General features: G+C 42.8%; 1 protein-coding gene across 1 annotated transcript in view; it reads right to left on the reverse strand.

Moving 5' to 3' along the window:
• FAM171A1 (family with sequence similarity 171 member A1) overlaps nt 1-16,503 on the reverse strand; it is a 133,840-nt gene that overhangs the window by 18,745 nt on the left and 98,592 nt on the right. The window contains exon 5 of the mRNA XM_054020578.1: nt 14,927-15,103. Within this exon, the coding sequence (XP_053876553.1) occupies nt 14,927-15,103 (177 nt within the window). The remainder of the gene's footprint in view (nt 1-14,926; nt 15,104-16,503) is intronic.

The raw sequence follows: 16,503 nt of genomic DNA on the forward strand, positions 1-16,503 counted from the left end.
ACTTGCTTTCCCCTGCCCTGAAGCACCATATTACCAGGATGAGAGCAGCCCTCACAGTTGAGAAGTGAGTGGCGATAGCCCTGTGGAAGCTTGCAACGCCAGACAGCTACCGGTCAGTCGGGAATCAATTTGGAGTGGGCAAATCTACTGTGGGGGCTGCTGTGATCCAAATTGCCAGGGCAATCAAAGACCTGCTGATATCAAGGGTAGTGACTCTGGGAAACGTTCAGGCCATAGTGGATGGCTTTGCTGCAATGGGATTCCCAAACTGTGGTGGGGCGATAGACGGAACCCATATCCCTATCTTGGCACCGGAGCACCAAGCCACCGAGTACATAAACCGCAAGGGGTACTTTTCAATGCTGCTGCAAGCCCTGGTGGATCACAAGGGATGTTTCAACAACATCAACGTGGGATGGCCGGGAAAGATACATGATGCTCACGTCTTCAGGAACTCTGCTCTGTTTCAAAAGCTGGAGGAAGGGACTTTCTTCCCGGACCAGAAAGTAACCGTTGGGGATGTTGAAATGCCTATCGTGATCCTTGGGGACCCAGCCTACCCCTTAATGCCATGGCTCATGAAGCCGTACACAGGCAGCCCGGACAGTAATCAGGACCTGTTCAACTACAGGCTGAGCAAGTGCTGAATGGTGGTGGAATGTGCATTTGGATGTTTAAAAGCGCGCTGGCGCAGCTTACTGACTCGCTCAGACCTCAGCGAAAAAAATATCCCCATTGTTATTGTTGCTTGCTGTGCACTCCACAATATCTGTGAGAGTAAGGGGGAGACATTTATGGCAGCGTGGGAGGTTGAGGCAAATCGCCTGGCCACTGATTACGTGCAGCCAGACACCAGGGCGATTAGAAGACTACAGCAGGGCGCAGGGCGCATCAGAGAAGCTTTAAAAACCAGTTTTGTGACTGGCCAGGCTACGTTGTGAAACTTCTGTTTGTTTCTCCTTGATGAACCCTCCGCCCCCACCCTCCCGGTTCTCTCTACTTCCCTGTAAACCAACCACCCCACCCTCCCTTCCCCCCTTCGAGCACCACTTGCAGAGGCAATAAAGTCATTGTTACTTCACATTCATGCATTCTTTATTAATTCATCACACAACTAGGGAGATAATTGCCAAGGCAGCCTGAGAGGGGTGGGGGAGGAGGGAAGGAAAAGGACACAGTGCAGTTTAAAACTTTAAAACTTTAACACTTATTGAAGGCCAGCCTTCCGATGCTCGGGCAATCATCTGGGGTGGAGTGACTGGGTGGCCGGAGGCCCCCCCACCGTGTTCTTGGGCGTCTGGGTGAGGAGGCAATGGGACTTGGGGAGGAGGGCTGTTGGTTACACAGGGGCTGTAGAGGCGGTCTCTGCTCCTGCTGCCTTTCCTGCAGCTCAACCATACGCTGGAGCATATCAGTTTGATGCTTCAGCAGCCGGAGCATTGACTCTTGCCTTCTGTCTGCAAGCTGACGCCACCTATCATCTTCAGCCCGCCACTTGCTCTGTTCATCCCGCGATTCAGCCCGCCACCTCTCCTCTCGTTCATATTGTGCTTTTCTGTAGTCTGACATTGACTGCCTCCACGCATTCTGCTGTGCTCTTTCAGCGTGGGAGGACATCTGGAGCTCCGTGAACATATCATTCTGTGTCCGCCGTTTTCTCCTTCTAATCTTTGCTATCCTCTGCGAAGGAGAAACATTTGCAGCTGGTGGAGGACAAGGGAGAGGTGGTTAAAAAAGACACATTTTAGAGAACAATGGGTACACTCTTTCATGTTAAATTTTGCTGTTCACATTACACAGCACATGTACTTTCGTTACAAGGCTGCATTTTAACTCTTATTTTGAGGGCCTGCCAGTTTGCTGTGAGAGATCACTCACGCAGTGCCAGGCAACAGAATTCGGCTTGCAGGCAGCCATGGTAAGCCACAGTCTTTTGGCTTTTTTAACCCTCATAACATGTGGGAATGGTTTCAAACAGTAGCGCCCTCATTTCCCATACCAAGGACCTGTTGGGTTGGCCATTTAAAATGGGTTTGCAATGTAAAAGGAGGGGCTGGGGTTTCCGGGTTAACATGCAGCACAAACCCAACTACCCCCCCCCCCCACCCACACACACAATTCTCTGGGATGATCCCTTCACCTCTCCCCGCCACCGCGTGGCTAACAGTGGGGAACATTTCTGTTCAGCCAAGCAGGAACGGGCACCTCTGAATGCCCCCTTAATAAAATCACCCCATTTCAACCAGGTGACCGTGAATGATATCACTCGCCTGAGGATAACAAAGAGCAATAAGGAATGGATGTTGTCTGCATGCCAGCAAACACCGGGACCATACGCTGCCATGCTTTGTTATGCAATGATTCCAGACTATGCGCTACTGGCCTGGCATGGTAAAGTGTCCTACCATGGCGGATGGGATAAGGCAACCCTCCCCAGAAACCTTTTGCAAAGGCTTTGGGAGTACATGAAGGAGAGCTTTCTGGAGATGTCCCTGGAGGATTTCCGCTCCATCCCCATACACGTTAACAGATTTTTCCAGTAGCTGTACTGGCCGTGATTGCCAGGGCAAATTAATCATTAAACACGCTTGCTTTTAAACCAGGTGTGATATTTACAAAGGTACACTCACCAGAGGTCCCTTGTGTGCCCTCAGGGTCTGGGAGCACGCCTTGGGTGAGTTCGGGGGTTACTGGTTCCAGGTCCAGGGTGATAAACATATCCTGGCTGTTGGGGAAACCGGTTTCTCCGCTTCCTTGCTGTGAGCTAGCTTCATTGTCTTCATCATCATCATCATCTTCCACGTACCCCGAACCCACTTCCCTGTTGCGTGTTTCTCCATTGAAGGAGTCAAAGCACACGGCTGGGGTAGTGGTGGCTGCACCCCCTAGAATGGCATGCAGCTCCGCGTAGAAGCGGCATGTTTGTGGCTCTGCCCCAGACCTTCCGTTTGCTTCTCTGGCTTTGTGGTAGGCTTGCCTTAGTTCCTTAATTTTCATGTGGCACTGCTGTGCGTCCCTGTTATGGCCTCTGTCCTTCATGGCCTTTGAGACCTTTTCTAATATTTTGCCATTTCGTTTACTGCTACGGAGTTCAGCTAGCACTGATTCGTCTCCCCATATGGTGAGCAGATCCTGTACCTCCCGTTCTGTCCATGCTGGAGCTCTTTTGCGATCCGGGGACTCCATCATGGTTACCTGTGCTGATGAGCTCTGCGTGATCACCTGTGCTCTCCACACTGGGCAAACAGGAAATGAAATTCAAAAGTTCGCGGGGCTTTTCCTGTCTACCTGGTCGGTGCATCTGAGTTGAGAGTGCTGTCCAGAGCGGTCACAATGAAGCACTGTGGGATAGCTCCTGGAGGCCAATAACGTCGAATTCTGTCCACGCTACCCCAAATCCGACCCGCAAAGGCCGATTTTATCGCTAATCCCCTCGTCGGAGGTGGAGTAAAGAAACTGGTTTAAAGGGCCCTTTAAGTCGAAAGAAAGGGCTTCGTCGTGTGGATGTGTCCAGGCTTAATTTGATTTAACCCTGCTAAAGTCGACCTAAACTTGTAGTGTAGACCAGGGCTGGGATAGGACATTACGCTATTAAATCATATGTGTATTGTACATGATATTCAAATATACCTAACATGGTTATTTCTAAAACTAATTCAGAATTAAGTCTATGGCACGCATATGAAACTAACCTTTACATTCTTCTTCTGAATAAAGAAGCCCCAATTTTCTTCAAGTTTGTAAATGGCCACTTTTTATTCCGATAAGTAAAAAACTACATGCTTTTCTTAAAACTGGCAGCAAAAAATTACTAGGTTGCAACTAGCATAAGAAATTTTAGTCTAACAAGAAGTTTTTTTTTTTTTTTTTTTTTTTTTAGGAAAAGCCATATGCCATGAAAATACAGCTTGGAAAATTCCTACTTGACAATCAATATAACATCAGAAGTGCCACTGCTATCATACAGAAATGCTATTTTTTCTTGCCACAAATACACAGGAGTTTAACAATTCTTAGGAATAAGTTAATATTACAATATTGTTTTTGAAGTTGCTAGGCAACACCAATAATTGAATGTCCATGCTCTGAGATCATACCTTCATTATTCTTCCACTCTTACAGCATTTGTTGTATGGCATTTGGGAATAGTGTAGTTAAATCCTGCCACTATTTTAGTAACGTCATCATTACTTGGCAAAAAGAAACCAATTTGGTGTGTTTCAGACCACTGATTATCAGAAAAATACACATTTTATTACATAAAATCTAAAATATTTCTGCCAAAAAACCAGCATCACAAAATGTTATTGTTCAATGAATGACTGAAGTTTGAACAGAGCGCTGTGGTTTTCCTTTGTTACCTTTGTCTTAATAATATAAGGGAGAAGCTGAATAAAATTACCTGTCTAATATTTAACAAAAGCACATACCGTTTTTCTTTACTAGTAATTTTAATAGCATCTGAGGCAGGGGGGGCAGATTGTATACAAAAGTTATTTCCATCATTTCTTTTTCCCCCCGAAACCCAGAACAGAAAAGGTTTATTAAAGAAAATCTCTATTACACATAAATCAATAATTATATTTCAAATGGGAAAGCTTGGCTCTGCTTTCCCCATCTCAATGTCTGATTCTGGGTTTATATGAAACATATTCACTTTAACATTTCCTTTATCACATGCTATTGACTAATTTCAATAAATAATACAATTAATATTATATAACTAATATTAAATAAATAAATAAAACCCTGCAACTCTAACTCCTCCAATCCAAACACCTCAAAGCACTTTACATCCTTTAATCCATTCAGCCTCACACCACACCTTTGAGGTTGGTAAGCATTATCTTTATTTTACAGATTTGGAAACTGAGGCAGAAACACATTAAGAGATGATTAGCACCTCAAACTCCCTTTGATGTCAGTGTGAGTCATAGGTGATCAGTGGTTTCAGGATCAGGCCTAGAGTTTGTAATACCATTGGCTACAGTGACTTCCACATTTCACTTAGAATTATTAATTAACAGTTACCCTACGTGACACAGGAAGACTGTCCTGATACTTTGAGACCTTCCAGCTTTATCACCGACACTTCCCCAGCTTCTACCCTCAGGCAGCTCCACTACTCAGCTCCACTCCCTTCCCACACCTCCCCACAACAGTCCCAGGCAACATAACCCTTCCCCCCCTTCCCCCCCCCGTTCCCAGCTCCACCCTGCTCTCTCAGTCTCGAATCCAAGACTACCTCCCCCCTCTACCACACACATTTGTGTTGGGCGATAACTAGGGGATAGGGAAACTGGAAGTCTGGCATCCTGAGAGGGGCAGAGCTAATATTGCTGTGTACTGGCTGCACTGTATAGCGGTTGAGCATTAGTGAAATCAGTATTGCTGTATGGAGAAATACAGCGTATATGACGTTCCTGGTCTTAAAGTTTATTATTGAATGTAATTTTGTGTTCACCAACTTTAACAACATATTGTTTGGGCATATTAATATATTTTAGCATCAACTTTGTTCCTTGTCTATCTTCTTTCTCATCCCTCCTTTGCTATACATCACTATAAGATTCATGTCTCTGACTCATTTGCTATGCCACAAAATCTCTGTCATTATTGTTCAAGCAATATATATGGTACATCAGTGAGAGAAGGAGGGGGAAAAAACCCTTTCATATTACTTCTAGTTTTGGAAGTTCTACTCTGTACTTTAGAAAGTACAATAAAACACACATTGTGTGTTAATAAAACACAACCACAACAGCCTGTGACCCATGTTCTTAATTACACTCCTCCAAAGGGATCATGCTAGCCAAAACCTCCCTCAGAGAGCTAAACATATGAAGCATTAGCAAAGAGCTTCTCCCCTCTTCTCCACTGAAGCTGAGATCTGTCTACTACTCTGCAATTATATTTGCATCTATTATATTATGCAGGCTTCATACACGATTAAAAAGCTGTTTTTGGTAACTGCCATTTCTATGGCAACACTCAGAAAGAACAGAATTCTTTGAAAGCAGTTAAACTGTATTCCTTAGTGGATTTAATCTTTAAAAAGAGGAATTTAACCTTGACAGTTTTGAGATTAAAAAGAAAATCAAAATCAAGTTGTCAAAGAACTTGTAAACTACAGAAGTAATACACAGTGTAAGCTGGGAACTTTGTAGAGGCCGATTTCCTCTTCAGAATTTGCAAGAGAATTTCCATATGCTCAGCTAACCTGATAGTTTCTGGCGATATTGTAGCCAGAATTTTGAATCTGGTTATACATACTGACTTTGATTATAAGCTATTTGGGGCAGGGAACAGGTCTTCCTGTGTGTGCATGCAGTGCCCAGCACAATGGTGCTCTGATCCTGGCTGGGGCCTTTGGGCGCTACTATAATACAAATAGTTACCATAATAAGTGGACCAGAGAGGTTTTGGTATTCAGTGGGTTTTGTTGGGATGCTGAAGGACCAAAGTGTGTGAAATCCCATAGCAAGTAAACCACTGTATGTGCAGTAATTATCTCTTGCAGTCCAATTATCCTTGACTTAGGGTACATCTACATAGCAACTAGACACCAGTGGCTGGCCCCGCAGGGCTGTTTCATTGCTGTGCAGACTTCCGGACTTGAGCTGGAGCCTGGGCTCTAGGACCTGTGAGGTGGGAGGATCCCAGAGCTCAAGCAGAACCTGGAAGTCTACACAGCAATGAAACAGCCCTGCAGCAAGAGTCTCACAAGCCCAAGTCAGGTGTTATGCGCCAGCCGCATGCTTTTCTTTGCTATATAGACATATCCTTCGAGACCACTCAAAATCAACAGACTTTCTAGAAAACTGTAAATTATTCATCCTACCAAAGATTACAAATAATTCACTTTAGCATCAAAAATTCTAGATTCCTTAATGCTTGAGATATTTTCTAAAATATTCCCCCCAGGACCTATGCCTCACCACATGTCTCCCAGTTGTTCCTCTCGCAGTCATTTATCACACCAAAAGCTTGCAAGTGTGCACAGACAGCTGGGCCCAGCAGTCAGACTCTTTCCTCTCACTGCATCTACCACAGTTAGCTTTCACTAACATAACTTTTCATTGGTTGGTATCACGGTAAATAAACCTGCCAAATATGTAAGACCGTATGTGGACAGTGTCATTTGCCTATGCCTGTCACAGAGCATGAGAATGCGACAAGTCTCCTCTCAGTCCAGCTGAATCTCCTAGACTCCCCATAAGAGGTTTAATCAGGGGCTTTCACCAGTCAATTCTTTAGAATAATTTGTGGTATAACAGACAGCTGGAATCTACAATAAGCTGTTTTAATTCTTCAGTGCTCTAGAATCCTCCTCAGTATGTGACAGTGTTCGCAGTAAAAAGTGAGAATTACTTTACCTAGTAAAAACAAATAAAAGCCTACTTCAAATTTATATTTAAATGAGCTTTTCTATGGCACTCACAACACCAGTATCTGTACATTCATGTATTTATTAGCACAAGACCCATTTGAGGGTAGGAAGTATTATCCTCATTTTACAGGTGAGGAATCAAGACACACAGGATGAAACCCTGACCCCACTGAAATCAACAGACGTTTTGCCAATGACTTAACTGGGGTGAGATTTTCAAAGGTATTTAGGCATATGAAGATGCAGATAGGCACCTAGCAGGATCATATGCAGTCAAAGCACTAAGTACGGTACCAGTGTATAAAACATCTTTCTTTGTAAAACCATAAAGAGATCCCCAAGATATGTTTCTTCCTTCCACATTGCTATCCTTTACATTAATGCATGGTTGAGTTTTCATTCATCGTGGAATGCGCATCTGTTCTCTGCGCAGAAACTGGTAAGTTAAAGACAACAAGGTTATGTCCAAGATGTATGTTAAGTGTTCAGGGAAAAGGAAATACACTGAAACAGGACACTGAGCTACACTCCGTTTCATTTAAACATTAGAGCATGAAAGAGAACATAAATATTTTACTAAGGGAAAAAGGAAAAAAAGTTTTAACCTCCTCACCCCTGAATCCTTTGCCATTACATCCAGAACAAGCCATATGTGACTCTTTGTGGTTAAGGTGTTAATTGGATGTACCAAAAGCTTCACTGAGGGATCAATCCTGATCTCTACATTATGCATTCTTGGATATCTAGTTATGCATTGCCACATACTACGGCCCGTGAGCTGTTTTAAGCTGGTCTGCGAGCTCTCACTGGGGAGCGGGTTTTGGGGCTTGCCCCACTCTGGCGCTCCAGCCAGGGTGCTGGGCCGAGGGCCGCACCACCCGGGTTGGCCCCACTCTGGCGCTGCACCACATGGCTCGACCCCGCTCCAGCACTCCAGCCAGGGCGTGGGCCACATGGCTTCTGGAAGCCGCAGCATGGCCCTGCTCTGGGGCACAGGGTCGAGGGCTGCACTACGTGGCTCCTGGAAGCAGCATAGCCCCACTCCAACGCTCTAGCAGGGTCAAGGGCCACTTGACGCAGAGAAGCTGCAGAAGGGACATGCCACTGCTTCCAGGAGCAGCTTGAGGTAAGCGCTGCTCGGAGCCTGCACCCCTGAGCCTCTCCCCATGCCCCAACCCCCACCCCAGTCCTGATCCCCCTCCTGCACCCCAAACCTCTCATCCCCAGCCCCACCCTGGAGCCTGCACCCCCTGCCCTTCCCATACCCCTGCCTTAACCCTGATCCCCCTCCCACCTCTGAACCCCTCGGTCCCAGCCCAGAGCACCCTCCTACACTCCAAAATCCTCATCCCCAGCCCCACCCTAGAGCCCTCATCCCCTCCCGCACCCCAACCCCAGTTTTGTGAGCATTCTTTGCCCGCCATACAATTTCTATTCCCTGATGTGGCCCTCAGGCTAAAAAGTTTGCCTACCCTTTACTTAGTACTTGAAATGTAAACTGATTGACCCCAAGGATCTCCTCATTGAAACAAATAAAAACCAAGCACATTCAAATGCAACAGAAGCCAGTCAAATGGTAAGAACACAAAAATGGCCATACTGGGTCAGACCAATGGTCCACCTAACCCAGTATCCTGTTGTCTGAGAGTGGACAATGCTAGATGCTTCACAGGGAATGAATGGAACAGGGCAATTTCAAGTGATCCATCCCGTCATCCAGTTCTAGCTTTAGGGACACCCAGATCATGGGGTTGTGTCCCTGACCATCCTGGCTAATAGCCATTGATAGAGCTATTCTCCATTAACCCAGTTATACTTTTGGCCTTCTCAACATCATCTGGCAATGAGTTCCATAGGTTAACTGTACATTCTGTGAAGAAGTACTTCCTTTTGTTTGTTTGAACCCTGCTGCCTATGTCTAGGTGACCCCTAGATCTTGTGTTAGGTGAAAGGGTAAATAACACTTCCTTATTCACCTTCTCCACACCATTCATAATTTTATAGACCTCTATCATATCCCCTCCCCCAGTTGTCTCTTTTCTAAGCTGAACAGTCCCAGTCTTTTTAATCTCTCATCTGGAAGTTGTTCCATATCCCTAATCATTGTAGTTGTCCTTCTCTGTACCTTTTCCTATTCTAGTCTATCTTTTTTAATGGAGCAATCAGAACTCCATGCAGTACCATGGATTTATATAGTGGCACTATGATATTTTCTGTTTTATTATCTATCACTTTCCTAATGATTCCATTGCACATTGAGCATATATTTTCAGAGAACTATCCACAATGACTCCAAGATCTCTGAGTGGTAACAGCTAATTTAGACCCCATCATTTTGTACGTATAGTGCATTACTTTCACTGAATTTCATCTGCCATTTGGCTGCTCAGTCATCCTATTTAATGAGGTCCCTTTGTAATTCTTCTCAGTCAGCTTTGGACTTAATTATCTTGAGTAATTTTGTGTCATCTTCAAGTTTTGCCACTGTTCACCCTCTTTTCCAGATCATGTATGATAACAGCACAGGTCCCAGTACAGATCCTTAGGGGATCTCGCTATTTACCTCGCTTCATTGTGAAACCAATCATTTATTCCTACCCTTTGTTTCCTATCTTCTAACCAGTTACTGATCTATCAGAAGACCTTTCCTCTTATCCCACGACTGCTTAGTTTGCTTAAGAGCCTTTGGTGAGGGATCTTGTCAAAAAAGCTTTCTGAAAGTCCAAATACACTAGATCAACTGCATCATCTTTGTCCACTTGCTTGCTGACACCCTCAAAGAATTCTAATAAATTGGTGAGGCATGATTTCCCTTTACAAAAGCTGTGTTGACTCTTCAACATATCGGTGTTCAGGTGTGTCTGATAATTCTGTTCTTTATTATAATTTCAGCCAATTTGCTTGGTACTGGAGTTAAGCTTACCAGCTTTTAATTGCCAAGATCACCTTGGGAGCATTTAAAAAAAAAATCAGTATTACATTAGCTACCCTCCAGTCATCTAGTACAGAGGCTGATTCAAGCAATAAGTTACATACCACAGTTTGTAGTTCTGCAATTTCATGTTTGAGTTCCTTCAAAACTCTTGGGTGGATATCATCTGGCCGTGCTGACTTATTACAGTTTAATTTATCAATTTGTTCAAAACCTCCTCTATGGGTCAATCTGGACAGTTCCTCAAATTTGTCAGCTAAAAAGAATTTCTCGGGTGTGGTGACCTCTCTCGCATCAGCAGCAGTGAAGATGCAAAGAATTCACTTAGCTTCTTTGCAATGGCCCTGTCTTCCTTGAGTTCTCCTTTTAGTGCTCCAATCGTCCAATGGCCCCCTACAGTTCTGCCTGTCTTTTTGTCCCTTTTCAGGGAACGGGAAGCTTTTCAGAGAATGCTAACATGGAGGCCCTGGACTTTAATCTCTTACCTAGCAGCCTAAATTTGGTCTCTCTCCTACCATTTTCCTATGTCATTTGTACCTACATGTACCATGACCACCGGCTCCTCCCCAGCACTGCACATAAGCTGTCTAAATATCTCATGAAATCTGCAACCTTCACACCCGCTAGACAATTTACCATGCTGTTCTCCCAGTCATCACAAACCCAACTATCAATATTTCTAATAATTGAATCACCCATTGCTATTACCGGTCTCTTCCCAATAACTGGGATATCCTCAGTGCGAGAGGATTCCATGACACCATTTGGAAGTAGGGTCCCAAATGATGATGGGTCTCATGGATATTTAGATGCATGGAGTCTCCGTGCATCTGATGAAGTAGGTTTTAGCCCACGAAAGCTTATGCCCAAATAAATCTGTTAGTCTCTAAGGTGCCACAAGTACTCCTCGTTCTTTTTGTATGCAGTATAGTTGACTCTAAAAAGCTGAAATACTTTCTCATGTTTCTGGCAGGGGGAGAGAAATATTAGACATGTTTCATCCTCGGGATTCAATAAATTTTGCTGGGAAAACATTGTCCTAATACAAACCCAGTGGCTTCTAGACTCGAAACACAGGAATTTTCTTCTACAGAGTGGAAAGATGACTCTTTACATTGGCCAAAATTGACAGGGTTTTAGGTTGTTTGCCATGGGCAGTCTGCATTTTTGTTACCATAAGCTCTACCCTGTAGAGGGATTGGGGGGAAAACTGAGCATATTTAAGTGAAAGCCGTTCCAGTGACACTGGTGGGATGGGAAATCAGAAAAATCATTCTGATAATCTGCTTTATCTATTTCATACTGTTCCAAATAAGATGTTTCATTACTAAACAAATGTACTGATTTGAATGCATGGCACATCAAGCAAATTAAAGCAGCAGTACCTTTGAATAATTAATAAAATAAACAGCAACTAATTATGCCCTTGAGAAGTTTTGTCTAAATTAATGACTCCAACTTTATTTTCATGATGGTACTCTGTACTCTTCAGCAACTGTAAGTAATGGGAATAACAGGCACAGGTGCATTAACATTATGGAGTCATGTCTTCTAAAGATATGCCAAAATGCAAGTCCATCATCTTGCTGTGTTGGCGAATGTGTGTTTGGTATTTATGGGGATTGTAGGTTTCTTTCTTTTGAATCTCAGCCAACATTGGGAGTTACTTTTACTTAATATTACAGATTTATATTATAATTTTGAAAGTAAGGGATATTTGGAAGAAATTTATCAAAGCTTTCTTGCCATTTCTCTTCTAAGATTTTCCTTGGTCCTGTCAGAATCTTGAAGATTGCTACATTTTTCTCTCTTTAGACATAAACAAACTGAGACTTTAGACTGATTTCACTGCTGACGGGCAACCCCATACAGCTTCTTGATTTCAACAGGATTTACACCCACATAACTGAAGGAAGAATTGGATTCCCAGTGTTCTTGGCCACCATACTTCTGGCCCAGGACTCCTTCCTGAAGCCTATTAAATGATGTTCCTATTCAGCCAGAAATGGTGGGGTTGTGTAGTATGGTTCTTGTCCCCACTACCCAAATGAGCTCTTGATCCTCCTTCTGTACCACTTCCAGTCTCTACTAGCTAGAGAGATGAAGGAGTAGGACTTTAAATTCCCTGACTGTTCAGTGCAGGAGCACTTATGGTCTGTACGTCATCCCCCCACCAGCTTCAAAGTCTCCAGCAATACTCTGCTAGCCTCATAGCCTCATGGCACATCTGTATAGGCAGCCAATACAGAACCAGCCAAAGGATTGAAAGGGCATGAACAGCCCCTTTTTGTGGCACCAGTTACCCCCATTCAGTTACATCCAGTGCATACTTGACTCAGCTGAACATAAGAATGGCCATACTGGGTCAGACCAATGATCCATCTAGCCCAGTACCCTGTCTTCCGATAGTGTCTGCTACCAGGTGCTTCTGAGGGAATTAACAGAACAAGGCAGTTATCAAGTGATTCATCCCCTGTTGCCAGAGCCAGTTTCTGGCAGTCAGAGGTACAGGGACACCCAGAGCATTGGGTTCCATCTCTGACCATCTTGGCTAAAAACCACTGATAGACTTACCCTCCATGAATTTATCTAATTCTTGGTGGAACCCAGTTATACTTTTGGCCTTGATAACATCCCTGACAATGAGTTCCACAGATTGACTGTGTGTGTTGTGTGAAGAAGTACTTCCTGTTGTTGAACAGTCCCAGTCTTTTTAATCCCTCCTCATATGGAAGCTTTTCCAGATCCCTATTCCTTTTTGTTGCCCTTCTCTGTACTTTTTCCAATTCTAATATATATATTTTTTGAGATGGGGTGACCAGAACTGCAGGCAGTGTTCAAGGTGTGCGTACCATGAATTTATATAGCGGCATTATGACATTTTCTATCTTATTATCCCTTTCCTAGTGGTTCCTAACATTCTATTAGCTTTTTTTGACTGCAGCTGCACATTGAGTGAATGTTTTCAGAGAACTATCCCTAATGACTCCAAGATCTCTTTCTTGAATGGTAACAGCTAATTTAGACCCCATCATTTTGTATGTATAGTTGAGATTATGTTTTCCAAGCCACACTACTTTGCATTTATCAAGAATAAATTTCATCTGCCATTTTGTTGGCCAGTCACTCAGTTTTCTGGGAATCTAGTCCTTTATATGCAATAGTGAAAAACAAAAAGAGCTTTTACTGCCCCCCTATTGGGACATGGAAGTTCAGTCATAAATCATCAGTCACCTTAAAATCAAAATCATAATCTTTTACAGTAAGTACCAGTGAGCCATTCCAAGTTATAATGCAGCAGACAGGAAGGATTAGGGATGGACGGCTTCTTGTGTGGAAAGTGAATGAGTCAGTCTTCCTATTCTTCTTTTGAACAAGTGAAAAACAGAACAGTTTCTAGAATCACAAATCAAAATCAATTTCAGGAAGAACCTGAATGCGTGAACCCTACTGCTAACTGTGCCATAAAAAGCAGATCAAGTAAGTACGAGTTAAGAGAAGGATTTTCAAATTAGCTGGGGGTAAACAGAAAACTAGCTATTCCACATCTTGTGTAAAAATTCCAAAGCCTTCTCCATTATATTCTTTGCATTTCATCTAAACATTCTACAGAAGATATATCCTTCTTTATTAAGTTCTATAGGTTGTTCAGAGCCATTTCTAAATAAATCCTCTAATAATTTTTTTCTCTAACAGATTTCCTCTAACAGATTTTTTTTCTATTAGGAACGACACTTGAAAACCCCAAATCCACCTTCAGTTAATAGAGACAGAAGATAAGCCAAATGCTCATTTGAGGAAAAAATGGTTTCATGCTTGTTCTTCTATTTCTGAAATCTTCTACAAGAAATCATAATTTAAGACAAATCTCTCACCTGCCAGGAGCACCTAAACAATTTCTCTCTCTCCAGGAAATCCATGCTTCTGACTTCCCACTTCTCTTTCTTTCTAATCTCTACTTTTCTCCTCTTCCATTCCTCTTTCTTCTCCTGAAATTGCTCCTCAATTAGATAAACCCTTCACGTGAATAATTCAAGGTGAAATTCACTCCTGTACAGAGGGCCAGCATGAGGCACATGCACCACTTCAAACTATGAAGGTTTAAGTCTTAAATATGGTTTGCATAATGTATATGCCTTCTGCTGGCTTTCTATCAAGGGATGAATTTCACGGAGCAACAAAGACAACTCAGTGCGTTTTGTTTGACAGTGTATGTTCATGGCATTTCTCATCCTTTCGAAGTGTTCAGTGGCTCTCATTTGCTCACAACTGATTTTTGTTAACCTAGATGTACAAAACCCTTCCAGATGTTGAAATCTACGTTGTTAAATAACTTAAAAGCAGATTAATTTTTTATTCAAAACACTGATTAGAATATTGATAAAGTTTACACAAAAAAGTTGTAAATGGAAACAATACACAACATACACAACTGTTTAGCTTGTAATACCTAATCATGTAGCTTTACTAATACAAATTCTACTTTTAGACACCAAGAAAACAGATTTTTATACTCTCTAAAAGGGACATTAAATGAAAAACAATGAGAAGCAAGCTTCAGAGGAATGAAAATGATTGCAGGATCACTACAAAATACTGCTTACCAAATTTTTGGTCAAACCTCCAGGCTGGAACATGGCCATTGTGCTTCAGGTTGCTGTTTGTTGGCAGAGGCACTGTTACATAGATGGGACCATTCACTGGGATTGGAGCCCCATCGCTGTTGAGCAAATGAACACTGACTGCAGTGACAGGGGTAAGGTCATACCTGGTGCTATTTCCTATCAAGTGAAAGAATAATGGTATGTTACATATTTGTATTAATTATTATATATTATATTATCTGTTATCAAGGGCAGGTGAAATTAAAGCTAACCTGTTAATACTTCCAGAAAACTGACATTTACATTTCTTAACTTTCCACCTGATAATCTTTGCAAGAAGTATTTTATATTTTTTTAAATACATTTTCTTCTTTCCATTCTTCTTTAAGAAAATTTGCACAAGCATAGTGCAAATGCATACAGCCCATAATTTAAACACACTAATGGCCAAAATTTGCAATAGTAGAAGAGAGGACAATGTTAACTATTGTTTTAAAATTCAAGAATGCTTTTGCTTTACTTCTTCATTGAAATTAAAAGCCAAACCGTATACATTATGATCTGTAATAATATTTTTCTTAGATCCATGTATATTAAGAGAATTTATTAGACATAGTGATCATTAGTTTATGTTTTAAAATGATCACCCACCAAAGTACAGTATTAATTAACATTTATTTGATTTTTTAAAAAAAACATTATACACCCCAGGCGTCTATGACCATAGAGCGGAAAGTGGAAGAGAGCTACTAAAGAAAAGGAAAGAACTAGACATGGCAGCAACTTTGGGAAATAATCTCATACCTCCCTGCAAAATTTTTAAGCGAGCCTCTAGACTGCTAGAGCCCAGACATGATCACCTACTAATCTAAAACATGAAATGTGATCTCTAGACAATTGGTAGTATCACAATTCAGGTATCTGTTAGGATGAGGTTTCAGTACAGCCAAGGCATACAGATAGGCATACAAGATTTTTACTATGACTCCTAAAAGGCAATAAGATTTCAGGGATGGCCTTTATTGAACACCATTATTCTCACTGACAAAGTCAGCTAACCAAAGTCAAGGCCCTACCAAAAAAAAAAAAATATATATATATATATAAAAAAATACAGCACTTACAAAAGATGCCAGACTGAGAACTCCCATGATCTGAGATGGTCCTTTTTGGTTATTTACTAGTACCTGAAAGCCTGTGCCATTGCACAGGTAGAACTCAAAAAGTTGTTTGTTAAAAAGCCAAAAAAGGCTGAAAACTTAAAAACTGCCTCCCTCTGCTCTTTACTCCCCACCCCTCGCAGGGAGCGCAGCAGCTGCAGGGGCTCTCGGCTGCCCGCCAGGAGCACAGCTGCCTTCCCCACCCAGCTCTCGGCTCCTGGTGGGGAGCAGAGAGCCCCAGGAGCCTCGGGGCAGCGGGAGCCAGGAGCCTCAGGGCAGCACCCGGGCTCCCATTGGGGAGTGGGGAGCCCAGGCAGGAGCCCGGCGGGGAGTCTGTGGGCAGCCGGCTTGTAGCTGGAGCCCTCCACCCACCAGGCTTTCTCCTCAATTTCATGCTCCAGCATGGAGCTATGAAAT

The sequence above is a fragment of the Malaclemys terrapin genome, chromosome 2 (assembly GCF_027887155.1).
Source record: "Malaclemys terrapin pileata isolate rMalTer1 chromosome 2, rMalTer1.hap1, whole genome shotgun sequence".
Taxonomy (NCBI): Eukaryota; Metazoa; Chordata; order Testudines; family Emydidae; genus Malaclemys; species Malaclemys terrapin.